Below are 26,215 nucleotides of genomic sequence, written 5' to 3' on the forward strand. Positions count from 1 at the left end.
GGCATTCGATCTAATAGAATCTCCAAAGGTAAAGGATGCTTGGAATAAGAGACTCATAAACCTGAATCAATTGATGACGTTTGACCAAGCAGTTATGGCTTATAAAATTGGCAATCAGCTCTGTCCTGAAGGGCTGAAAAATAAATTCATCATATCTGCCATATCAAAATACAACACAAGGAATAAGCAGGACCCCCATGTGCAGAAACTAACATCAGAGTGCACTGGTCCAATTGCTTGGAATGAAATCTTACAATCCATTAGAGATATCTGTTCCATCATACAATTTAAAAAAGAGCTAACATGTCACCTTTTGAGCTAACAGAAATCAGCTCAACACGAATTCATGGAAGGTCAGACAATTTATATTTTTTATAATCTATTTGTATATCTTAGTATATTCTTTTTGTATATCATAAATTCTTTTTACTGAATAGATATCGTGTATAATTAAGATTAAATGAAAAAATTAAATTAATTTAATCTTGGGTGCGGTTGCTCTTCTGGCTATGAAAAGCGTGGGGCTTTAGGTCCAAGTCTCGAATAAAGGGTCTTCCAGGTTGAAGGAAATCGATCATGTCACGTGATTGATGACATCCAATTCAATGCATCGAAGGAAAGATTTTTAGGGAGAAGTCGACACGACTCGAGGATGGACGCTTAACGCTCATAATAAATTCGCTTATGGAATATGTTAGTTCACTGTAAATTTCGCCGTATCGAAGATTCTTTACGCATGTAAATGAAATGGAACAATAGCTGTATATTTTCACCTTTATCTTTTAATGTATTAAGTATAGCAAGAACTAGGCACCTAGGCACCTTTCTGGAGTTTCGCCTTTATTTGAAAGACGAAACGTTAACACAGCGCAGGATCATTCACTTGATCCCCCACACTATGGTGCCGTGACCCGGGAATTAGATTAACAAATGGCGGAGCAAGAAGCTTTGAAAAAGAAAATCAAGAAGTTAAATGGCCATCGATTAGTGATTAAAAATACTATCGCGAAAGCAAAAGAGTTACTGCCACCGCCCGATGAAGAAACCGCACCGCGCGCGGTTAGAGTGAAACTCGAGTCACCACGTACCACTATCGAAAAGAAAAAAGAAACAATCGAGTCTTTAGACGACGAAATCGAAGATTTATATAATGATCAGGATATCGAATGAGAAAATTTTGAAAAGAAGTGAACTCGAAGAAGAAATCGAAGATATATTATGCCGAATCAAAGCAATTCACGACGAAACGGAACATAAAAACACACACGAAAGTGTTTCGTGTTTAATAGCGCACGCTGCATTCAAAGTGAAGTCACCGAAATTATCGTTAACAATATTCGGTGGAAATCCTATGCAATGGATAACATTTTGGGACAGTTTTCAATCGACTATTCATGAACATCCCGAGCTCTCTATTGTTGACAAACAGAAATACCTTCAGAAGTCGTTAGTTGGAGATGGCGCGCATACGATTGTAGGATTACAAATTACGAATGAAAATTATGATAAGGCCATACAACTTCTAGAGAAGCGTTTTGGGAACAAACAAATCTTATATCGCGACCAAATTATGCCAGCATATTCATGAAAATAAGAGAACAACATGTCTTGAGCAATCCCCCGATTGGGCGTAGTCCAATATTTTTTAAAAGGTTTATCAATGACACAGTTTTTATCTGGCAACACAAGCTTGAGAACTTATAAAATACACTCTATATCATCCACAAAAAAGAATAGATACTAAAAACAATATACAGTCGACCTGCTTATAATCACACCGCTTAAAGTCACACTATTGGTTACAGTCAAATCAAATTTAAGACCCAAATATACAAAACTATTCAATAAAATCAAGACCCTAGTAGCTCTGTTTACAGTGTCACATTTGGTTTACTGACACAGGTTTACTGTAGTATTTCTGTTCTAACACACGCCGCTTTTACTTGGGCACAATACTCTATCAACAAACTGGATTCCAGATCTCTCCCGGCACAAGGCTGTGTGGCAACGCCCGTTTTGGATTACACCATTTTTCTTAGTTTTCGGTGCTTGCCTTTTCTGTAGGGTTTTCAAATTAAGACGCAAATATTGACCAAGGGTGCAACATTTCAATCCTCAATTGAAGCTCACACTGGCAATTCCTATTTCATGTCACTGGTAGTCTGTATCATTTTACTTTTGGAACAGACAAATCCCAAGCATAACTTTCTTTCTTGTAACAGTTATAAGAAAAACAGCAAAGCAGACCCATCCGTAGAAAACATTTGCCCTACAAAAGTCAGTTCATCGCTCATCGCTTAGCCAACGACCTGATACTTCACCGTCATAAGAAGAACCCTATCGTTACATTTGGTGACAGGGATGGGATGGTGGTGAAGTAGAGAAGTAGAGTCGGATGGCGGTGACGAAAAGAATCAATTGAAACTTTTTTGTTATTTGTTGTTTCTTTCTATATTTTGCGAGGAGGAGGATGGTCGACATGGAAATTTGGAATTGATCTATTCGTGTACTGCTGATTATTATTTTTTATCTTGAAAAATATTGCCAACCAACCGACATACCTTTCCTCTAATATGGAGTAGAAGACGATGAAGTTCTGGTGATTTAAGAGGACGTTATTTTCCGAATACAGTTTAGGGGTGCTGGCCATAGAGGGCTGCAGCAGAAGGACGGCAGGATCCTTCGGATTTGACTTTTATTTTTGTGGATGTCATTATGGATTTGGAAATATCAAGCGATGTTGTATGAATTACCTTTGCTTGCCAGTTCATGCCTACGGGCCTCAATGATTCTATGGACCTTTTATGTTAAGTCACTTTTAAATTTTTTAGAAACTTTCATCGGCGTATTTACTTTAAAGAGAGGGGATGGTGTAACGTTTTAACATTAGTAAACTTCAGTAATTACTATTATTATGTTCAGCTAGATCTTTGATTATGTTGCGTGTTAATGTCACATGTTTGTTTGTCGCGCTGTTGTGTTAGTAACTCCCTTTCCGGGAAATGTGCGTCACTGTCATCGTGTTGTGTGATGTTTCACAGTGTTCCTTTGTTTGTGTTTCAATATAATGTGATCCAACTTAGAATATTTTAGTCTTACTGTTTTCACGATAAACATAACATCAAAGAACGAGTATCTCTTGTGTGCTATCTACTTGGGGCTAGGCCCGTTGGCCTAGCCCATCGCTCAGCCAACGACCTGATACTTCACCGTCATAAGAAAAACCCTATCGTTACAGTAGTTAAAAATGGCGGCTCACAGTGGCCAAGGGCCCAAGGCTATTAATGTAAGGGTTGATTCTCATTTTGTTGGTGAAGCTGGAAAAACACACCACATCCCTCATCACCCAGTTATTAGGGAGGATGAAGAAACCACAAAAATGCTTTGAATTTACGATGCCTCTTTGTAGGACAAAACTTGTGTTTCGCTGAATCAACTGGTGTTTCGCTGTAATATTGTCCGCGGTCCTTGTCCGCAAGGTCTCATTTCACCGGTGACTACTCCTCCGACTCTACAGAAACTCTTTAAGGCAGCATTGTCTTGGGATGAAACATTACATGAAGCACTTGACAAAGAATGGAAATTTCTCATCTCCAAATTGGATAAAGTCGAAACTATTTCTTTTCCAAGGTAGCTGCTATATTGGTTCCATCAAGGAGAAACCTGAACTCGTAAAACTTTTTGGATTCTGATGTAGCTTCAGTATATGCCAAGATAACATCAACGGGAAGGGTCACGTGAGTATCTCTATTAACGAGCATAATTTGAGGTTTAAAATTCAAACTGTAAATATTACACATGTAGAGAGGGTCTTTGGGAAATTCAAAAATTCCTTGAGCTTTGGCACGGAGGGGATTGCCAATCGTTTCTTGAAAATTGCGCTACCTGACATCGGTGACTCACTTTGTAGCATTTTCAATCTTTAGCAACTGCTGCATTCCCAGATTGTTGGAAAATTGCTAGGGTTGCCCACATTTTCAAAAATGGTAAATCTGATGATCAATCAAATTATAGGCCAATTTCGGTACTCTCGTTCTTGTCTAGCGTATTTGAAAAAAATTGGTCTTTAACCAGCTTTATGAATATCTAGATAGAAACAACCTCGTATACTATAAACAGTCTGGATTTAGATCATTACACTCCACTGTCACTTGCCTTCTGAAGTCTACAAACGACTGGTATGGTAACATGGACAAAGGCAGATTCACAGCTACTTCATTCATCGACTTGAAAAAAGCATTTGATACTGTAGACCATGACATCCTACTTCAAAAGTTAGAAAAGTATGGAGTACTTTACCTAGACAGGACATATAGCTTGACAATCTGATATTCAAGCCAATGTTTACTTTCTCAACGGATTCTGGTAGTAGGGAGTTCAGGCTTTCATAATCTGCCAGGTGACTTTTTTGAAAATGCCTGGATGTCACGTGACTGATGACGTCATTTAACGGTAAAAAGTCAGACAAAATCATCGTAAGCTCCTCACTGAAGGGTTATTTTTAACGCAACTTACATATTTTGACTCGTCTCATTGCAAGGTGTCAAATGATATATATTTAACAAGATTTGCCGACATAAGTATTTTCATTATGACGTCATAACAAATTTTGCATGGCGTCATCAAATATTTTATTGTCATAAAATGATACGTTAGCATAATTTTGTTTTAACATGACGCTGGCTTGCAGCAAAAGCTTTTCTTCCATATGTTTTTCAATTAAAATATTAGTATTAAGTTCGTTTAAATTGAATTTGTGCCCACCGCAATAGCCAAAGTTCGAAACAGGTAGTAGTCACTATCTGACGAGTGAGTCACTTCTTACTCCGAAGTCGCAAAGTCTTGCTCCCACTCTGAACCGGACAATTATTTCTCTGCATCTGCATTTGACTGTTGCTAAGTCGGATGGCACAAATTCAATTTAAATGAACTAAATACTAATTATTTTGATTGAAAAACATATGGAAGAGAAGCTTTTGCTGACAGCCAGCGTCATATTAAAACAAAATTATGCTAACATACCATTCTATGACAGTAAAATATTTGATGACGTCATGCAAAATTTGTTATGACGTCATAATGAAAATACTTATGTCGGCAAATCTTGCTTAAATATATATCATTTGACACCTTGCAATGAGACGAGTCAAAATATGTAAGTTGCGTTAAAAAATAACCCTTCAGTGAGGAGCTAACGATGATTTTGTCTGACTTTTTACCGTTAAATGATGTCATCAGTCACGTGACATCCAGGCATTTTCAAAAAAGTCACCTGGCAGATTATGAAAGCCTGAACTCCCTACTACCAGAATCCGTTGAGAAAGCAAACATTAGCTTGAATGTCAGATTGTCAGGCTATATGTCCTGTCTAACCTTGTTTACTTCTTAAGAGACAGCAGTTCTGTAGAGTGAATGGGGGTTATCCTCAAAGGTAGAACAATGCGAAGTTCCTCAAGGATCCTGCCTTGGGCCCCTGCCTTTCTTGATATACATAAATGATCTGCCGTTCTTTCTTAAAAACACAATGTCACAATGTACGCCAATGAGGCGCTTAATGAGGCCCTTAACCGTGACTTCCACTCTCTGAAACAGTGGCTTGAAGGTAACAAACTGTCACTGAATATACGTAATTAAGACACAAGCAATGTTTATAGGCTCTCGACCAAATATAAAATAGATATCAGACAGAACAACTTGATAAAAATCTTGTATGGGGTGAACATGTCAATGTTTCACGTTCAAAAGTATCTCTCTCTTTGGGTTTCCTAAAATATGCTAAAAAATTACTTCCAAAAAATTCCCTTAATCAGTTATATATGATGCAAGAAGAATATTTTTAGCATAATTCCTTCTTTTATTTGGTGTATAATCATCGGCAAGGCCAACATTGCAGTTATGCTTGTTTCCATGATTTTCTAGGGCATCTACTAATTTCCTTGAGCATTATGAAAATATTTTTCGAGGACTTTCCAGAACAAGGTCAGGTTCAAACAGGTCTTAACCTGGTCGTGCCAGATGGCGGCACGCTGTGCACGTTTACCAATCAAATCGAAGCCCTGGAACATGAATATTTCGCAAGGTCTAAAGTTCCAACGGCCCCAAGAACCTGCTATATACTCGTACTGATAGCGGTTGAATACAAACACGACTGTGGTTGAAGAAAGTCATAGCGGTGAGTCCATATTTTGCTGTTCAACTATTGGTGCCGTTTCTAAAGAAAACTGAACGCTTTGTTTTATTTGCTTTTAGAGCAATGCTCCTAGTTTTTATTTGCTTCTACAGTAGACTCCAGTAATATACACACCAATCGCTTCTTGAAAAACTAGGACAATTAGCGGGGTGTGTTTGTAAACGGAGCTTATTAAGACGTATTTCGGTCTCAATTCTGTGTGACTGTAAGGCTTCCGTAGAAAGTTTTTATTAGGACACTGAGAAGCTGTGCCTATCCATCGAACAGTGCTCCAATCTTTCCTCTCCAACTCGATGTGACCACACCTCGTGATTTCTTTGTCTGGAATAGGGAGAGCTGGCGATTCTCATTATCACTCTAAGCACAGAATAGGTTCTCAAGTATAATTTGGTCGAATCGAAATAGAGACTCATGGTGGATTCTGCGACCCTAACCAAGCCATGCTTGTTTTCGTTTTGGGCGAAGCTTGCTCCTTATCCTTAAATTGGCGTCCCTTTAATTCCCTGTAATATGTTTAATTAGTTTTATTGTTGTATTCTATTGTTAATTATATTTTGATGTCACAGTTGTATATTGGAATTGTAAAACGGTTTAAACTTCAAAAAATAAACCTCTGATGAAAAGAAATTTCAGAGTCAAGGTGTCCGAAACATTGGAGCAAAATGTGGCTGATTCCAGACCAGACCAGACCGACCAACCCACATGTTCTTGTCATCCCTAGATTTAAAATATGTCTGTTGAAATGCTTGCAGTAGTTAAGCAATTTTATGTTTCAAATTTAAGTGTATTATCCTCAAACGGGTTGGGAAATCTGTTTCCAAAGAATTTTTCTTTACCCCAATCCACACCCCTTTCAGTAAATCATATGAAAATTTGGCAGTATCTATTCAATTTAGGTCAATAATAGCTCAATTAAAATATTGTTGTTTACTACAAAATATCCTTTATGGTTAAAATAGTGATCCCAAAACTAAGATTATCTGCTTACTCACTCTGGGTTAGTACAGTAGACTCTGTTTCTTGAAAACTTATGACTGTAAACAGAGTGTGACTGTGAGGGCAGCTAAATATAATAGTTTTGCATATTTGGGTCTAAATTTTATGTGACTGTAACCAGTAGTGTGACTTTGAGCAGAGTGACTTATAAGTAGAGTAACTATAAGCAGAGTCAACTGTACTTTACATCATAAGCTTTTTAACAAAATCACCTGAAGAATAACTAGCTTTCAGCTGAAAACTGGTGAACACCTGACAAGCATGACTTAATGAGGTAATCTGCAGCAGAAGGGAAAACCAAGGTTGGGATAATTGGATTATCTTTTAATGAAAAACTTTTAAGAGCATTTTAATGCAGAACTGCAACTTTCCTGGTTCAACTGGTTATCCTGCCGAATAAGATGTTTCCTGTCTATCTACCTATTTGAAAAAACTTGAACTAGAATTTCAAGGAAACATTATTTCCCCTGGATATTTGCTGCAATTTAGGTCTGCCCTGTATTAGCAATGGAGCTATACTTAATGCATCTTCCTAGCCAGCTTGCCAAAATCAGGTGCAAGCTAGAGCATTCTAAATTTGCTACCGGCACTTTTACAGCTCACAGTAGTAATCAGGTTAGCAAAAAATAACTAAATTTCAGGGTCTGACACTTTTGGCCTTGGATGCTTCTGGACTTTGGTTTCCTTGACTCTTGATATTGAATCTGGAAGTGAAAAAACCCTTTTGTTAGTTAATAGATCGAAAAATTTCTTTGACCTTGCCACATCCTCCAATTATATGCGTCTCCAATTCAAGAAAGCAAGTCACAAAGAGAAAACTCTACCAAACAGCAAGAAAGCAGTACTGGTACACATCCACTACACACCAGCAGTATCTTAATCCCCCCAAACAAGCCACACTATGTTCCAAATCACTGTAACAAGGCCATGCATAAACATAGAAGCAATGGTTTTGTTTGTCCTATTTCAGAGGTAACATGCCTATTTGTTGCTCACAGAGGCCAGACTGGAAGCTTTGTTGGGTGACCCCAATATATTTTACTGCACACACAAATTCATAACATTTTACATCATTAACCATATAAATTTCTAAATATGAGGATTTTAAGGCTTGCAGCCTCAAGTTTTAAAAATAACTTGTTCAGGCAAGAAACAGTTTTTCCAGTGTGGCACAGAGGTGCCCCTATTTGCCTGAATGGGCGTCCCAACTTTCAGGTTACCTCTGTGGGGCCATGAAATTAAACCATTTCATTTACAACTAGCTCATTTACCTAAAAGCCTTGTCTAAAAGTCACTGCTAAGGATAATGTTTGCAGTTGGCTTTATAGTTGATTGGAACTTGTGGTTTTTTACTTGCAATTTTTATTTGTGTTTAAGAAAATGGAGTCAGTGTCTGCACCACCTGAAAATAAAGAGAATACTGGAACCAATGTTGCTGGTTTGAAAGAAAAGTGTCCAGCATTCAAGGACAAATGTCCTTTTGATACTCCTGCAGCCAAGGAAATGAAAGAACAAGCAAAGGAGTGTCCTGCCTTCAAAAATGGTTGCACTTTTGAGAATGCTGTCACAATCCAGGATGTCTATGAAAAGTTGTCAAAAATGCCTGATGTTTCTGAAGGATCGCATCATCAGAAGGCAATGATTCAGTTATTAAAGTTGATTCACTCAGTTTCAAGCAACTTGAAAGGAAGCATTGGAGATTGTCCTGCTTTTTCCACTAAACAAGGCTGCCCATTCAAGACTCTAAGCTCAAATGGTAAACCCTTGGTGCTTAATTTGGACATGTTGAAGACTGATTCTGTCATTAATGAGTCAGTGATTGAGGTGAGTTCAGATTCATATTTAGAAGCCTTGACTTAAGCAGTCATCTGCAACAGATCCATTTTAGTGTCGTTTATGTTAAATTATATGTGAACCACGAGGAAACCTTTTAAAAAAACTAGGTATAATATCATTGAATAAAGACTTAAATATTTAACACATAAAAGTGAAAAAGTTAAACACATTTAAATTTAGACTAACATTTAAAACTAAATGTGCACATTGACAACATTGTTGATAGAGTTTTTAGAATCGGTCTTTTAAATGACTTTTAGTCCTTAACTCTGAAAGCTCCAATCTAACAGATGAAGTCATGTTCCAGCATCTCTTTAAGGTTATTTTGCTGTTTGTTTGAATATATCAAGCCAATAAATTACATTTACTTTTAAATTTTTTGCATTTTCCCATTTACTTCAAAGTTATCTAAATGATGGTAAAAAGGTTCTAGTTAAAGTATATAAATTATGTTTTTAAAAGGTAAAGGATGAAATAGAAAAGGATTTGCTGAAAGAGACAAGCAAAAAAGGGGGTAGCCTGGAAAAGGAGACTGTTGAAGGAGGAGCCAAGCTTGCTGATCAGTTAAAGAAAGGGACTATGAAAGTACACAGACAAGCAGAGAGGGTTCATTTTGTCAAAGAGTTTATGAAAGGCAGAGTAGAACAGAAAATATATAGAGAAGCAGTTGCTGCCTTATACTTCATATACAGGTACATATATTAAGGAAATGCTTTTCATCCTAAGAAGCCATTTTATGTGATTAAAGTTTACCCCAGGTGCTGTTGTTTCTTGATGATAAAAGTTTGGTTTGATGGGTTTTCTGAATCTGGACGAGATTAGACTTAGCTGATTCACAAAAAAGTTTCTATCCCATTTGTTTAATCTGTGTGATTCCCACAACTAGCCACAAATTTAGAAATTTGAAAGTTTACATGCAGATTTGGTTTCAAGGGTTAAAAAGTTATTGCTAGTCCTCAACCAATTTTTTATTGTCATGTCCTTCAGTAAGCTGAGTATGGCAAGGCTGGGTGACATTTTTATTGTTTAGTTGTAATACACATTTTGCTGGTAGGAAATATATATTTTTCAGGCTGTTTTATCTCATATAGTCAATGATAAAAAATTTTAGGTGTTGAAATGCAAAGGCTCTTGAGAAAAATTTTCTGTATGCTATCAATCTTGCCAAGATTTGCATTGGCAAAAATTCAACAAGCAGATAGCACTGTCATTAAAATGTTTTCCAATGCACAATTTTTGGGACAATTTCATTTGTTTTTTGGACTTTCAATATACATAATTGGGAAAATTTTGATGGTGGTTTTTTACATTTTGCAGTTTCAATTAAAAACATTTTTAGTAATTTTTATATTACATTTTAAGTGCACTGGAGGAGGAGTCAAACAGAAATGGTGATCATCCATTATTCAAAAATATTCATTTTCCAAGAGAACTCTCAAGAGTTGAATCACTGGAGAAGGATCTACAATTTTATTTTGGTGACGATTGGAAAGATGAAATTCAAATTTCAGATGCTGCTCAAAAATATGTTGACCACATTCATGCTATCGCCGAAAGGGATCCTGTGCTACTTATATCACATCACTATACAAGGTTTGTGCAAAATCTGTGGTTAGGGCTCAGGAGTTGGGGCCAGGGGCTGCTCTTTGAACATACTAATGTAGAGTAATTTGAATCATTGAGGATCATTTCATAAATTTTTTTCATTGTGAATAGTCTTGATGTTCCTATGAAATAGTCACCCACCATTCCTTAATTTCGGCATGGGGAAGTCAATTGTTCAATATTCTAGGGCGGTTGGGGTGCAGGTCAAGGGAAAAATCTGAATGGGACTAGAGGGAGGGGCTAGGACTACACCACAAGGAAAAACTTTTAAAGCCACCCTTTTTTTGATTGGCATGGATTGCTTCCTTTTCACAGACTTCTTGGCAACTGCCTTTAGGCATTTTATAATATAATTTAGATATTAGATATTGTATTACACTTAATCAGTGATTTAAAAACTGACACAAGTAGAGCTTTAAATATATTGTGTCTAATTGAGACTGAAAGGTGATATGTTGGCTGATATGGGGAATATTTTCCCCATGCTCTTCAAGGTATGCAGACTAGTCAACCAATGGCTGGAGACAATTTTCAATTATGATTATGCCATACACTTATTTTTTTATGTTCTCTTTGTCTCCAATATCATGTTATATGTACAATTGTGTTATTGACTTGAAATCTGTGTAAAAGACTTTTCAAAATTTGAGATTTTGTTCAAATAAGGATAGTTGTTTAAAATATTGTTTTTTTTGTAAGGATGTTATTGTATGCCAAAAATTATTCATGGAATTCTGTGTTTTTATGAAGGTATCTTGGGGACCTTTCTGGTGGACAAATTTTGAAAAAAATGGCAGTCAAGGCCTACCAGTTGCCAGAAAATGGTGAAGGTGTTCGTTTCTATGAGTTTGAAAATATCCAAGACCATGTTGAGTTCAAGAATAGTTATCGAATGAAGTTAGACAGTCTTAGAGTTGATGAAAAAACTGCAGACAAGTTGGTGGAAGAGGCAAAAGTTTCCTTTGTCCTGAATATTGAATTGTTCAAGGAGTTTGATAGACTAGCAGGCTTTGAAGAGGAAATTGTCCATGAAGATGTAGAGACAGTGCCAGTGGAACAGACTAACCAAACAGCAGTAAAGGAAAGCAGCTCCTCTGGCCACATTGTCAAAGATTCTGATTTTGATTGGCTAAAGATTTTGGCTGCATTTGTTATTGCAATAGCTGCATTAGTGGGCATTGCTGTGAACTTCATGAATCAAAAGTAAGGCAAATCAAGCTGCAAGAGAACCCTATAAATGCAAATTATGATATAGTAGATTTTGTTTTACTTTATAAATTTTAAATGAAATTATTTAATTGTCTTAGCTACAGTCTCCAATTTGTTAGATTAATCTAAATTTTTGAATTATTATTAAATTTTTTATAGATGCAGAAATATTTAACAAAAAACTGCTTTCATTTTTGTTTATATTTGTTGGCAAGATCTCCAAGTTCAACCTTGGCCCAATTAGATTTCCAGAGTTGAATTATTCAAAATGAAACAGTTACAAACTATTTTCTTTCTTTTGCATGCTTATTTCTTATGGTTTGCTACAAGGGCTCCTCTTCACTGCATCAAGCAATTAAAAAATCAGGCAACTCTTGAAAGTTGTGTGTGTTCACGAACTTGGAAACAGAAGTTGCTGAATGCTTGTTGAACTGTACACTGAATGTGAGAACTTTCACAGCTCAGTCTAGCCAGGGCCAATTTAGAAAGCCACTGGGTTACAGGATCATTTTTTACCATCACTTTTTTTTATATTGGACCAACATGCTGAAAAGTGATCGTGTAACATACTAAAATTGTCCATTTTCACTGCAGAATTTAATGTGCTTATCAGGTATTAATCCTCTATCATTGGAAATTTTACTCTGAACGAAAGCAGTGTAAAATCGAGTTCATCACTTTTTTCAAAGGCCCTGAAAAATTCTTACAGCACATGTTTTGATTAGAAGGGAACGGCTTTGAGTTTCAAGAAAAGAAGAAAAACACGTGAATTGTGATCATAAATATAATTATTAGCAGAAAATGAATATGAATAATGATTACTGATTTGGAGTAATCAAAGAGCAGCACATTACATAAAAATAAATGCAGTTTAATAAAATACACACTCATTTTTTATAAGAAACAATCCCTGACAGTGAGTACCCCAGTTTCTTGAGGTTCACAAAGTTTTAGAACTCAAGACAGAAATAGAGTTGCATATTTTCGTATATTTTGGTATTGGTTGTAAGGGACACAGAATGGGAGTAATGTAGGGGAAATTTAAGGGTTTGGCACAGGGGGAAGTAGAGAAAAAATGCATTATTAATGTTGTAATATCTGCTAATATACTTGGGATAGCTCTCAGCGATGAGCTGAAATGAAATGCTTGAGACGGTAAGATGAGGTGAATAAATGCTGAATCTGCATATTAAAGAGCCAAATCAAAACTCTTGGGGGATTTCAAATTAAGATAGTTGTCCATATTTCTATGTTTTCAAATGTTCGTGGCATTCTCTTTAACATATTCACTTCCGTCCCTAGGCAAGTCTATTTTCATGTATTTTTCAAAATTCAAGTGTTTTCGCATTTTTCAAAATTCAATTCAATTTTAACCTTTTCTCTTCGAGTACCGAAGTTTCGTTATTTCTTCGGATTTTGTTACTACATCTTTGAAAAGTTCTTCCATTATGTTTCGCTTAAAAAGCTGCCTTAAAACCTTTAGTTTTATATTTGATTTTCTCTGATATATAGTTCCTCTTTTCTTTGAAACCAAATTTATACCTTTTTCCTGAAATCAAATTGTTGAAATAAGGCCAAGCAAGGAGAAATTATTTACTTTATTAAGATTCCCATATCATACACCCATTACCATAGATGGATGACAAAACTGAACCCCTTTCTCAAAGACAATGAAGATAAGGGTGCTAACACTTGTGGAACTGCAGGGATTTGCGCTTTACTGTTCTGATAGAGCTTGTTCACTATATTTAAAGCCTTGGAAATCTTAATCTAAGTTCTTTATACACCCTCTTTCCTCTACCCGGTCTCTAAATTGGATCAAATTAGTAGTTTATTGATAGAGGGAAACATTAAAGAACCACTCGCAGTCTTCACAACATAACAGGCCTATCGTGACAAAGGACTGCAGTATGTTAAGTCTCGATGCGATAATTTCAGTACAACGCTGCTTTATACATAGCAAAAAAACTAAAATGATAAAGCTATAACAAGATAATCGTGTGTGTTCTGGCAAAGAAACTAAAGCTGGCATATAAAAAAGTCGGTGGACACGGTAAGAGTGAGCCCCGTCGTGTTGAAGCCGCAACCTCCAGCAGCTTTACCTCGCATATCTTTGCTACGACGACCAATCCCTCGACACTTCTTGCTCTTCCAATAACTGGAGTCTTGGCTCAAATGAAGAAAAGAGAGACTGTATTCCATTACGGATGGCACTCTCTGCCATGGGTCCGGGGACTTTCCCCAGAGGTGAATTGAAGGCCAGGCAAAGCCTGCCTCCCGTTCGTTCCTCCGACAGCAAGTCTTTACCGTGTCCACGAGGTTTTCTAGGCACGTGGAGGGTTATATATGAGTGTGATGAATTATGGGTAATAATGCATGCCGGGATACTCACAGGAACTCTAGATCTATGTTTCTATAGAACAATACATGGATTGTGTGGGATGGTCAGAAAAGTTAAATTTATAGGTCGAAAGGGAGTCAGTCTGATCTTTTTTTTGACAAGTGTGTGTATTTTTTGAATTTTTATATCTTTTTAAGTTCTTTAGATTTACATTCATTACAAAATATAATCACAGTACGACGTCGCTTCCCAGCCTTTTATGTACGAAGCATGAGTACATGTTTCTTTATATTCTCATTTTCTCAATATGACTATCATTCTTTTCCCGAAGACCTTTTCGTCCTATGGGCGGATGCATCAGTCGGAAAAATCTTCCGAGCGGTGACGTAATACCAACCTTAAAAATCGGTTATCTCCAGCATAGTCAATAGAAATATGTCTCCAGGCAGTACAAGGGCTGGTGCACCTACTAATCCCACTTTTCGACTATCTGGTATTGGGTAATATTCTTTTCTTGGGAATTTTTTTGTGGCAAAATGTTGATAATTTAAGATTTTTTTGTTACTAGATTACGGTATTTATCAAAACCTGACAAACTGAATGACTGCGCCTCTACGGGGATGGTACAATTGCATTTCATGAAACTATATAAAACCCTATAAAGTGTTAGAATCCCACGTCAACGGCATGATTTTCAATAATATGCAATTAAGTGCAAGTGTTAGTATAATTTCGATTACTTATTCAAGGCTTGTAAATATATTTTTCCTTATATCCATTTTTCAGTCTTAATATCATTTAAGACTGAAAAATGGATATAATCGATCATTTAACTAATCCGACCATTTAACTCGTTCTGAAATGGAAAAGACTCGGCTCATGTAACAGACTTGACTCGGAAATGAAATAAGTCCCTACGATTCAGGCATTCAAAACGAAATTAAAAGCTTCAAACGGAGTACACTCGAGGAAAGCTGATCTGCATCTTTACCCTTGTGAAAAATATTTAACAAAAGGGCGTGTGACAGTATCAAAAGTTAAAATATATAGAGATTTATTTGTTATCAACAACTTGTCAATCTTATGTAAAATGGTATCGCTTTGAATTAGCAAACAACTTGAAACTTTTATATTTTGTAACACCGGAAAATTGTCGGAGGAGCAAAATAAAAAAGTATTTATCGAGGAACAATATAAAATTTAAGCTTGAAGCTCAAAGCAATGAAGATTGACAAAATTGTTAACTGATAAAAGAAAAAACATCAAAGCTGAATTCTGATTGCAGATGAAAAGAGAAAAGTACCATAAATGTGAACATATTGAAACTGGCGACCTTATATAGAGATTAATGGAGATCAATTAAAGAATAAATTGTACATTAATAAATTTATTATTATGTATATTTTTAATCAATGCTAAAAATCAATTGAAGCTTGATACAATTTATATAAGATGGCATCAACTATCTCAATTGCGTTTAAAGGGGAAAAATACAAAAAAATCCATCAACAAAGATTCAAAACGAGTTTCAATTTAAGGAAGAGGTACAACAAATAAGGGAAAAGAAAAACATAATTTAATCAAAATTAAATTGTCTCCAGATGGTCTTTACTTTCCTTGCTGGGTTAGCGTGGAAAATGATAAAGACTAGTACCACAAATAATCATTTTCAAGCAATTTTTGAAAATAATTTCATATTACAAATACTATATATTTCGGGCGTACTATTGTTCAAACTGAAATAAAATAGGGGATTGATTGAAACATCAAGAAGCTTGAGCTATTCAAATGCTATTTTCGTTCTGATGCTAAGGTAATCATTCTAAACTGGTATTGGAGAAAATGGGAACGTTAAAAATTTTAAACGAGATTTCAACAAAAGACGACCCACAATCTTTTACGGACAGAAATGAGGATTACAGCAAATAAAATCATTCAAATAATTTTCAACGAACAATAACATCTAATACAAACAACAAATATAATGACAGGGAAATGTTTTGTAGATACGAACCAACGAAGCTTTCTAAATATAAAGTTGGTTACAAATGTTAAAAGAAATATTGACTCCTGGAAAGGCACTTAATAAGTTTTTTCTAAACTAGACTTTTAGACCTAAAGAAATGCTAATTTTGAGGTTGTCTAGACCATGGAAAAAGCTAAAGTATCAATTCCAGCTACAGACGTTTCGAATAGAGCAACAATTTACTTACTTTAGATTTTTCGCAGAAAACATTATTTGCATCGAATAAATATGAAAGCCTGACAAGAAATCATTTCAAACTTGCTCGTCGGATTTCTATCTGTCACAGCAAGGTTTTAAATTTTCTGCTGACGAATAAATCTAGTTATTTGGCAGGACATTTGACTTCATAGGGTCTCGTGCTCAGGGAGAAGGTAATATGCATGATTTCGAAACTAAAACAATATCGTGTGTTTGTTTTAGTTCATTTGTTTTGGCTAATTTTGTTCTTAGCCATAAATATTCAACACAGCCTCTTATCGCTGAAAAGCTGTTTTAAACTGGATTCTGGGATGCAGCTGTTTGAATGAAATCCTAGAAAAATAGCACAGTAACTTCCACAATTTTCTGAAGTTTAGATGGATTTACATCGGTAGACGCAAAGCCATGGTGGAATTTTCTTACAACCTATTGCGTAATCACTGGGTTTACTCATTATGGACCGTTAAAGGGGGATATTCAGTTTCATCATTGAGCTTTAAATTGCCCTCATTGAAACTTGATCCCCTTGCACTTTTAGGTGATTGTCCTTCTAACGAACGAGGTGATGAATGGCTTGCTGTGGCTTGGCCTGACTTTGGAGCGCTGATTGCCATCCCACTCGAGGCTCTCCCTGAATCCTGTTAAAACAAGCAAAACCTTCGCTGTCAGTAACACCCACAAGAATATTTAGCATAGTTTATAATTTGCAAAAGAATACTTAGGCAGGAAAACACTATATAAGCGAACCTGTGTTTAGCTCAAGTTAAATCAGGAGCGCAATGTACCAAAATCGCTCTTCTCCTTTGCTGTCTCCCATTTCTGTGGGAGCTGGAACTAAAATTGCTGACACAACAAGAAACCAGAATATTTAACTGGCAACTTCAAAGCTTGCAACTTGTAGACGATCACTGTTTCTGCCTTCATCTAGCAGTCAAGCTTGTTTCTTAACTTTAGTGCCCAAACACTTTACAAAAATTCGTTGTCGCCAGTCCTTTTTTGTATACACGTTGCTTTGACAGTTTCAAATAACTTAGCTTGAAGATACTTGTTAAACCCACCAATTAATCAATTTTGGGTAGTTTAATGCTATATCAAGCCACAAGAGGGTTATTGCTTGAATCTAGACTTAACGCTAGCAAAATTAGCCTTGTGGTTTTCAAGCAAGATCGTCTAGAGAACAGATCATTATAATGTCCAGAAAATAATAAATGCAAAGAACACAGGCATCTGGCCAAACTTTGATAAATATAACAGTATCCGTAAATTAGAGACAGCGAAAAAGAAGTTTCATTGGTTATATTTTGTGAAACACTCACAGCAGACCCAGATCTCTCTCGTCCATCCGGAAGCAATCTGAAAGGCAATACGAACAAAAAGACATTACACCGTGTAAACCTTAATGATTCTAATTTCAAAAGGGACCCCGTTTGACCCGTTAATATCCAGGACTGTTTGCAAGGAATGATACAATTGCATTTCTGAACGCTCTTGTTAAAATTTGGGGGTAGCTGTGAAAAATTTGACTGGATGCCATTTGGTGCCTTGGAAACATGGCCTTAGTGGAGCTGAGGTTTTTAAACATTGGTGAAGAACATCGCAGTACACAGATGACAGGATATGACTGAAGATTTATTAAACAAATTAAAGACATAATACATCAAGGACTGGCTATCAGAAGAAATCATCAAAAACACTTACTAATAAATTGTATGACGAAACAAAGACAGCAGAACAAGAAAAAGCATGAAAAGATATCTGAAAAAATAAAACTTTTTGAAAAAGCAAACCTGTGTTGTCGTAATAGCGAGCACTCTCCACCTTCGTCAAGATCGAGTTTGTAAACATATAAATACCCATCTTCATTTGCTACCAAGACTCGAGGGAGCTTGTTTATCCTACAAACAAATAATTTGGTCAAAAATGAATGAACATTTCGATATAGATCAACACTAACTTTCCTGCTAAGATGTAAAAGCACAGGTTACTAATTAACACCCCTTCCTTGAGGTTTTCCTTGAAATTTTTCCCAATTCTCTAAATAATTTGTAATATTGCCCCCTTTTAACTTCAAAGCTTAAATTTCAGAATTAACTTTTATTTAAATCCAACATTGCTAGTGCATAAAATTAAGCACTGCATATTGCTAACATTGTTCGTACACTTCTTGACAACATAGATCTAGTATTCTTCAAACAGATCAAAACAACAAAGTACTTTCTATTTCAAAATCACTTGAATAAATTTTCTAATTCTCAAATTTCTAGGCGAAAATGCTTTATAAAAGAAGCTGGGGTTTTTTACACCGTTGATTGTTTATGATATGCCCTTTTCAGCTAGAGGTGCAAAAAAGATGGAAGAAGGGGCCTTGACAAAAGCAGATAAACTGTAAATGTGTAATGTTACATGAGACAAAAAAAACTGACTTACGAGGCAAGAGCACAAATGTTTCGATGTCCTAGAAAATAAATTTTACAATTAAGAACTGTAAAAGTGTAGAAATAGTTAAATGTTTGATTTTTAAAATTTCATAAAGAAATTCAGTTATCACAGAAGTTGTGTTTAAATAATCTTAACAGTTCACCGAATCAGCAAGCGGGAACAAAATTCAAGAACTGTTAAGAGAAATTATTGCCAGCAAAATAATTACATCTAAATGTAAATGCAAAGCCGCTATTTGTAATATAAAAGATTGTGAGGCTGCGGTTCTTTTTAGATGTTGAAAGAGAAAGATGGAGAGAGCATTTGCGCTAAAGTTTCTTTACAGCTGCCGAACTCATTAGATCTGATGTCTACAGCTAGCTGCTACAATTGCATACGCATTTGAATACCTCCATGTGCCAGCTTGATGGTAGCAAACGCCCTCTCCTGAGCCAAAACTTCAGTAAATTGTGATGGAAGAAAATTTGACGGCGTCATCAAAGCTTTGCCAAAATAGCCAACCCAGCTTTGGGGTTCATCTGCCGTTCTGAAAATTCCAAAGAAAACAAATACAAGATCTCAAACTAAGGGATTTCGTTAACTTCAACTGGCTTCTAGCAATCACAAATTTCAAAAAAATATCGTGAAGTCCCATTGAAATGGGAAATTGAGCAACGAATTCAAACCAGACACCATCTATAAAAACAATCCCAGCTGAATCTGCTTTCTCATGAGCCCATGAACGTTTCATTTTGCAAATGTAGGTAGGTTTTTATATGAAACCCTGCTCACAGCTCAAATATACAATCAAGTCCACTGGAAACAAATTACTCAAATCTCAATTCGTCGAAGGGGATTGTAAGGCATTCAATGTAAATTATGCTAGAAATACGCACTTCTCTTTTGGAGCTTCCAATTTGAATATGTGAACAGTTTCCGTGTTACTTGAAGCAGCCAAAAAAAACGAATCCATACTAAACGACAGCGAGTATATATGCGCACATCTGAAACAGGAGAATTTAAGTCAAATAGCTTCGAATTTAAGAACAACCAAAATATGTACATTATATCTGTATGAAGTACAAGCAAATATTTAGTTTTGAACGGGGCTGGACAAAAGGACGTGTAGTTTAAGTTAGCAATGAGTGGGCAAAAGACGTGTAGTTTAAGTTAGCAATGACTGGGCAAAAAGTAGTTTAAGTGGCATTGCTGAAATAAAAAAAAAAGAAATATATGAAGCAAGGCGAGCATCAAAATTCGATGATAGCCATTAGGCGATCAATGGAGATGCTATTTCTGCAGATACTAAAGACAACACACCTTTTCACCCCCCTTCGAAATTCGAACAGCTTTTGTCCACTTGGTATCGAAAACACTCGTATGACAGTGCCCTGTAGGCAAATAAAATCATCATTTGGTCAAATGAAGATTGTGATGAGTGGCCAAATATTTTAGATAATCAAAACAAAAGCTCCAATTTTTCTTATTCAGGCTATGAGAAAAGCACATGAAAAAAACAATAAAACAGTAGACAAACAACAATATACAGAAAAATTATTATAATCATTCAGTGAATGAGCCAGATGAAAGGGATAACACGACAAGTGATTTGATCAGCTACGACCGAAACCCTCGGTGAAAAGCAAAATAAACATTCTTTGTGATAAGCTGCTTAAAGATATGGCAAGGTTTCTACTTAGAATTATGATACACGATGGAAGAAATAAAACATTTTCAAATAAGGTAAGGCAAAGGAAATATGACTTACCTTTTCTGAAGCTGAAGCGAGTAAATTTGCCGATGAATTGAAGGTTAGACTAGCAACTGGTGAATCATGAGCTGGGATCATTGTTACTGCTCTCTATAGAAGACAGAGGACTGTTAAATCTATACAGATGAGTAGAGATTAGATGGACAAAATGTTCAATAGTTGATAAAAATCTAGAATATTTTGAATATAGATAAAAGTAAATATACATACATATATATTTATTCTATTTTCATATTTAGAGAAAGACGGTCAAAATGGAAAAGCTAAAAAAGGGAAAGCAATTCAGCAAAAATAATTACGCACCAAATTAACAGCATCAAAAATTTGAATTTCTCCAATCTTAAAGAAAAAACACAGTTTCAATTGTTAAGATTATATTGAAACAAAACTGCTGCTTCAAAAATACCATGAAGAGAAAAATATTTGGCCATTGAAAAGTATTCATGCTAGATTTCTGTTCTAAACTATAACAATGCCTGAGGAGTGACAAAAGATCTTCAATCAAAACCAACAAAAGCAACAAATGTTTTTCAAAGAAACAGCAAATTCAACCAAAGTGTTCTAACTAAAAGTGGCATGTTGTGTTTATACAAAATAACTAATGTTACTAATGATATATGAATATATTTATAATGTAAGCAATTATAATAATTAGTGCATTGAGATTCAGATTATCAAAATGTTGCTACACTTGCCTACCTGATTGCTTCCAGGATATGCAAGATAACAGTTATCTGAATTTGATGACAGTGCACACAGGCCTAAAAATTAATATTTGTATCAGTGTATTTACACATATTAATGAAATTCTGTTATAATTGCAAAGAACTAATCAATGAAAAAACAAGAAACCCTAAAACTGACAAGTGTTGATGGTATTTGAATTTCAAAATTGCAACATGATATAACTCAAAAAACCTCCCCTAACTTAGATCTTCAACAAAAAACTTAAATTCTCTCTTGAAGTCTTTCAAGATAAGTCTCAGAAACAGGTGAATGAATTCAAGAAGTTCGTTTGGCTTTGAAAAGACACAATAGTTAGTTAAATTTTATTTGATTTTTTTATAAAATTCCTCATTTCACAAATCAGGCTCAGTTGAATCCTGTTTAGTCGAGCCTAAAAGAGGTAACAAAATAATTTGACTAAGCGTTCAAATATTCAACAATACTGGTCAGGATCCTTTTCCAGATGACAAAAAGATTTATATTTTTCTGATCACAGAGATAAATATACTACAAGAAACCCATATAATTTTAGGTCTTTGGTTCTGCATTTTCAAGTCACAATTAAATCAGAAATCTTTGTTACTTGACACCAATACAATAAACACATATTTTTATACTTTATTTTTCAAATTTTTTCTCCTTAAAAATGGCATAGGAGAAATACCTTCAATTCTACCATTTAAGGATATTTTGAGGCAAATAGATAATAAAATTACATACCACTTGGATTCGGAGGGGTATCCCTTATTGTATGTAAGACCTAAAATAATCATTGAGACATCACTGGACAGATATAAAAACTATGTGACTTAAGATTGGCAATGTAAAATGTTTTTGTCAAAGAAAAGCAGAAAAGACAATGTATTTAACCTTATGTGTAGGGCCAGTGTAAAAACTTCTATTGAAGTCTACATGAAAGGTGCCAGCTTGTGACAAAAATGATCTGTTTATCAAACATCAGGCAGACAAGTCTCTTTGAAGAAGTCAACTTTATGTCCAATACAGAAGATTCAGAATTCAGAGATAAGACATGGGTATTGCAGAAAAAGTGAATTGTATGATTTCCATGATTCTTCACCTTTAAGATTAAAATGGCAGTTTCAAGTGGAAAATGTCACTTTTTGAGACAGATTAATCAATATCTCAATCTGGGCATCCTTTGAGCAAATTAAACATTTTACTTCCCAAAGCAGCTGATAAACCATATGCAAGTGAAACTCTTAAAGACAGGCTTGCCTTTCATGCAGTATCCGAGGATATGATGATATTATTTCCTCAACAAACAGACATACCTTCATATCCCTTATGTTGTGAATATATAGGCTCTCCTCCAAGGTAACCAAAAGCCTCTAAAAGCAAATAAAGAAGCAATTCTAGAGAGCCATGTTTGCTAATGATATAATAACAAAAGAAAAAAAAAAGCAAAGAAAACATGCCAACATGTACAATTGATGACAACACCTAACACAATGACATTTTATTTGAAACTGTAATCCAAACCTTCAGGAAACTTGATTCTCATGTTTGGGGTTAATTCTTACTTACTATCAACAAATTTAACACATTATGAAGTTACACTGGTATGCTGAAGATAATTAAAAACCATTGAACCTCTGATATTATCTTCCTATCAACCAAAAGGTCAAAAAATTAACAAAAACCTGTAATGACCACATCCAAGCTCTTTACTTTTAGTCCAAGCCTGAACAAATACTGTCAAAAACTAACATCATGATTTACAGCACCATCTTCTACTTTAAAATTTGATAAGCACAATTTGACAAGAATTAAACCTTACCACTCTGTTGAGTTTTACTGCTAAAATCGTGTTTGGGTAGCTGTAATTGCATATCTCAGTTCCTTTCTGTAGGTAAATAAACAACATAGAAAGTTCAATAACTGTAGAAAAAGGTAAATAATGGACATGAAATGAGAGCATAATATGCAAAATATGATCAATATTCAAGTAGTGCAGCAAAGCATACACATCAGAATGTGGTTTTCGTGAAGCAAACATCAATAAGAATTACCTTGAAATGACAAATATACATTAGATGTGGTTTTCGTGAAGCAAACATCAATAAGAATTACCTTGAAATGACAAACTTTGAGTTTTCTTGGAGCTGACAAACTAACAATTGCAACAAGACTGCTTGAAAAGAGACGTTCCACAATGCAAACATCATCTTTGTCTAAAGGACAGAGAAATTCACCAGTCAACAACTTTTCATTCAACAGGACTAAAGTTTGTAGTTTTTTTAAAGCAGCTCCAATATTAAAAAAGCAGCTACAATCTAAATAACTTTCTTTCGCACAGTTCTGCAAAAGATTATTTAACAATTTCACTGAGAGGCAAGTGATTGCAAGAACAACAGACCTTTTTGTTTGATCGCTCATGCACAAGCAAACTGGGTGAACTAAAGGTTTCATCAATTAACACTTTTCCAATCACCTTCTGTTACCTTATATGACCCTCCTGATGTACATAAGTTTATGAAAAGGGCACATTTAAGTTTGGTATTCAATCTTTCTTGGAGTGCATGAAAGATCATTGTATCAATGCATTTTAATTAGATAATACCTACAAATTTTAGTATTTTTTATTATTATTATCATTTTAAGAGCAATCGGTCACGCAAGCAAATACATGTGAGCGTTCAGCCACTTATGTGGGCTATTTGAAAGAAAAATGCCTAAAACAGATTCAGCTGAACATTAGAGTTGCAACAAAGTTGGTATTGATTGAGTTGTTGACATAGTAATGATGTGCATTGCTTTAGCTTTGATCAATTTGATTTAAGCTTGGCATACCTCTGCACTAAAACTGGAAACCCCCAAAATAAACAAATTCTATAAGATAGGCATCCAAAATTGATGGGAAATGCATCAATATAGGTAGGCCAGACCTAAGCTAAAAGTACACTGTAGCCTCGGTGATGCTTTGTCAAAGCCTGTGTTGGTTTTTCTGTTTCAATCAAATTTCTTGCTATATCTAGGCATATATTTATGCACTCACACTTTATACTTTACATCAAAGAAAAATTAATATTACCATAGTCGTGTATTTCTTCCAACTTTTCAATTGAACTCAGTGAATAAAGCTTGTACCCAAGTCTGGATCCAACAGCCAAGGATCTGCAGCCATAAAGAACTTTCATTTAAAATCATGAAAAGAAAATTTATTGTACCAAACAATAAAATGTTAAAACAACAAATAGGTAAAAAGACTACTTTATTCAGCTAATTGTGTAGTTTAATTGATTTACTTTCTTTAGCTTGTTCTTTATTATAAGATTTACAGCCAAGGCTAAAAAAAGGTTCAAAGTAGCCTTATTGCCATGTTTAATTAAATACTTAATCAAACTTGCCTATTGATGCTGTAGCACTTGGCAACATTGCATGCTTGCTTTTTTATTAGAACTGGAATCTCTTACAACTTGAACATGTATAAAAACTGTCAGTCAACTAGGATTACTAGTAAGCTGGCCCTGTTCTTTGAGCCATGCTGCCGCATACCCATACCTCATCAAACAACAAAGATTTTCCAGATGCCTGATTCTTGGCACTTTTTGCTAAGTTTACTGACATATCAAAACGTTTAACAAGGCAGCCTTTTTTTACATCAATCCAAAAACTATGAACGGGCGTTTGATTCATTATGCTTAATTTATTCCAGTAATTAGCCTAGCAAATGACCTTAAAATTCATTTTTACACCCCTTCTCCAGATATCTTAACCATGTTTTGTTGTGGTACTATATTTTACTAAGAATTTTACGGTAAAATGTCCTTCTTCTTTTCATCCTATCGGGCTTTCCTTATCTCTTGTTTTCCTTGGGTTTCAAATAACACGAGGAAGGTTTAATTAATGCAATAAACTCAGTATGGCATGTGAAAACGTAATGATGACGTTGCCTTCCATTACCATTAAAATAAATTAAACATGTTAGATGCTTAGTTCTTCTTGATAATAATAATCATGAATACTTTAAATAAAATCTGTGAATTGGCATGTCCAAATAACTATACAGGGAAACAAATTTATAATGGTATATTAAAACAAATTCATAAGAATAACTTACGTTACATCCTGATTAAAGTTAGCAAACAACAAATCTCCCGAAGGATCACCTCCATTTGCTGCTAGATTCATGGAGAACGGCGATGGCCTAATCCCTTACAGATGGCCTGTTTAAAATTGATTCCCTTAAAGACCCTTTGTTTCGATAGGTTCCTTTTCGTGGAAACACCTTCATGCAGCTTCACAACCTGTTTATCTGCGAAATTTCTACTAAATTCCAAATTGCCTTCCAGGCGTCACATTATGGTCTACCTACAATTAATCTTTGTTTTTATTTTTGAAGCTCTAAGTTGAAAGCGTTTGCAGGTAGGTGAGCATGCGTGCAGCTGCAACTGCTGACCATACATTGCGTCATTACACGAAAGATCACATCCTTGAATTTCACGGAATTTCAAGGGTGCCAGAGGGTGATTTTGGAGTGAATATACAGGCAAAACCATTTTACAGGCTGATTTCCCCTTTTAAACTCATTTTTTGATCCTTTCATCCAGGTTCTTTCTCAATTTTTAGGAAAGAAGTTCGCATAAGCAGAGGATTATCAAAAGTCACGAAATTCATTTTGGACATGAACATCTCAAAAAATTAATACACTGTTTCTGGAGGAAATAATTCAACAACCAGGATAAAATCGCGTATTGCAAACTTCTTTGAAAACAATTTGGCTAGACACTCACACTGAATTTCAACTAAAATGTCGAATTATGGATGTTTCATAAATTTTCCATCTTTTCACGACCCCCAGACATTAACAGGACCCCTCATCAATTTGTAGGTCGAAGAATTCCATTTTTACCGTAGATTTGTATTCTGGTGGAGCGA

General features: G+C 35.3%; 2 protein-coding genes and 1 non-coding gene across 4 annotated transcripts; 1 reads left to right on the forward strand and 2 right to left on the reverse strand.

Annotated features, from left to right (window-relative positions):
* The first annotated feature begins 3,102 nt into the window (after positions 1 to 3,102).
* On the forward strand, positions 3,103 to 12,027 carry LOC135692285 (uncharacterized). 2 transcript variants are annotated; one of them, XM_065210385.2, is made up of 6 exons: positions 3,103 to 3,737; positions 5,920 to 6,172; positions 8,564 to 9,010; positions 9,485 to 9,714; positions 10,385 to 10,615; positions 11,378 to 12,027. In XM_065210385.2, the coding sequence occupies exons 3-6, from the start codon at positions 8,567 to 8,569 to the stop codon at positions 11,832 to 11,834; spliced, it is 1,362 nt and encodes a 453-aa protein (XP_065066457.2). In that variant the 5' UTR covers positions 3,103 to 3,737; positions 5,920 to 6,172; positions 8,564 to 8,566; the 3' UTR covers positions 11,835 to 12,027. The 2 variants fall into 2 exon arrangements, with proteins under 2 accessions (XP_065066457.2, XP_065066458.2); XM_065210386.2 differs by lacking the exon at positions 3,103 to 3,737 and having other exon boundaries at positions 5,842 to 6,172.
* A 1,856-nt stretch (positions 12,028 to 13,883) lies between these two features.
* On the reverse strand, positions 13,884 to 14,150 carry LOC148958653 (RNase MRP). The gene has a single exon (XR_016144552.1).
* LOC135692286 (WD repeat domain phosphoinositide-interacting protein 2) lies at positions 14,000 to 25,702 on the reverse strand. The gene is made up of 16 exons (XM_065210388.2): positions 25,398 to 25,702; positions 24,369 to 24,451; positions 23,408 to 23,508; positions 23,115 to 23,180; positions 22,609 to 22,665; positions 22,037 to 22,076; positions 21,290 to 21,351; positions 20,894 to 20,929; positions 20,588 to 20,680; positions 20,140 to 20,210; positions 19,716 to 19,823; positions 19,230 to 19,366; positions 18,829 to 18,856; positions 18,189 to 18,296; positions 17,718 to 17,754; positions 14,000 to 17,039 (listed from the first exon to the last, which is right to left on the reverse strand). Exons 1-16 carry the CDS (start codon positions 25,466 to 25,468, stop codon positions 16,848 to 16,850), a joined length of 1,290 nt encoding a protein of 429 aa, XP_065066460.1. The 5' UTR covers positions 25,469 to 25,702; the 3' UTR covers positions 14,000 to 16,847.
* Between the last annotated feature and the right edge of the window lie 513 nt (positions 25,703 to 26,215).

Source organism: Rhopilema esculentum, chromosome 13, assembly GCF_057945365.1.
Source record: "Rhopilema esculentum isolate cy_ngs chromosome 13, ASM5794536v1, whole genome shotgun sequence".
NCBI lineage: Eukaryota > Metazoa > Cnidaria > Scyphozoa > Rhizostomeae > Rhizostomatidae > Rhopilema > Rhopilema esculentum.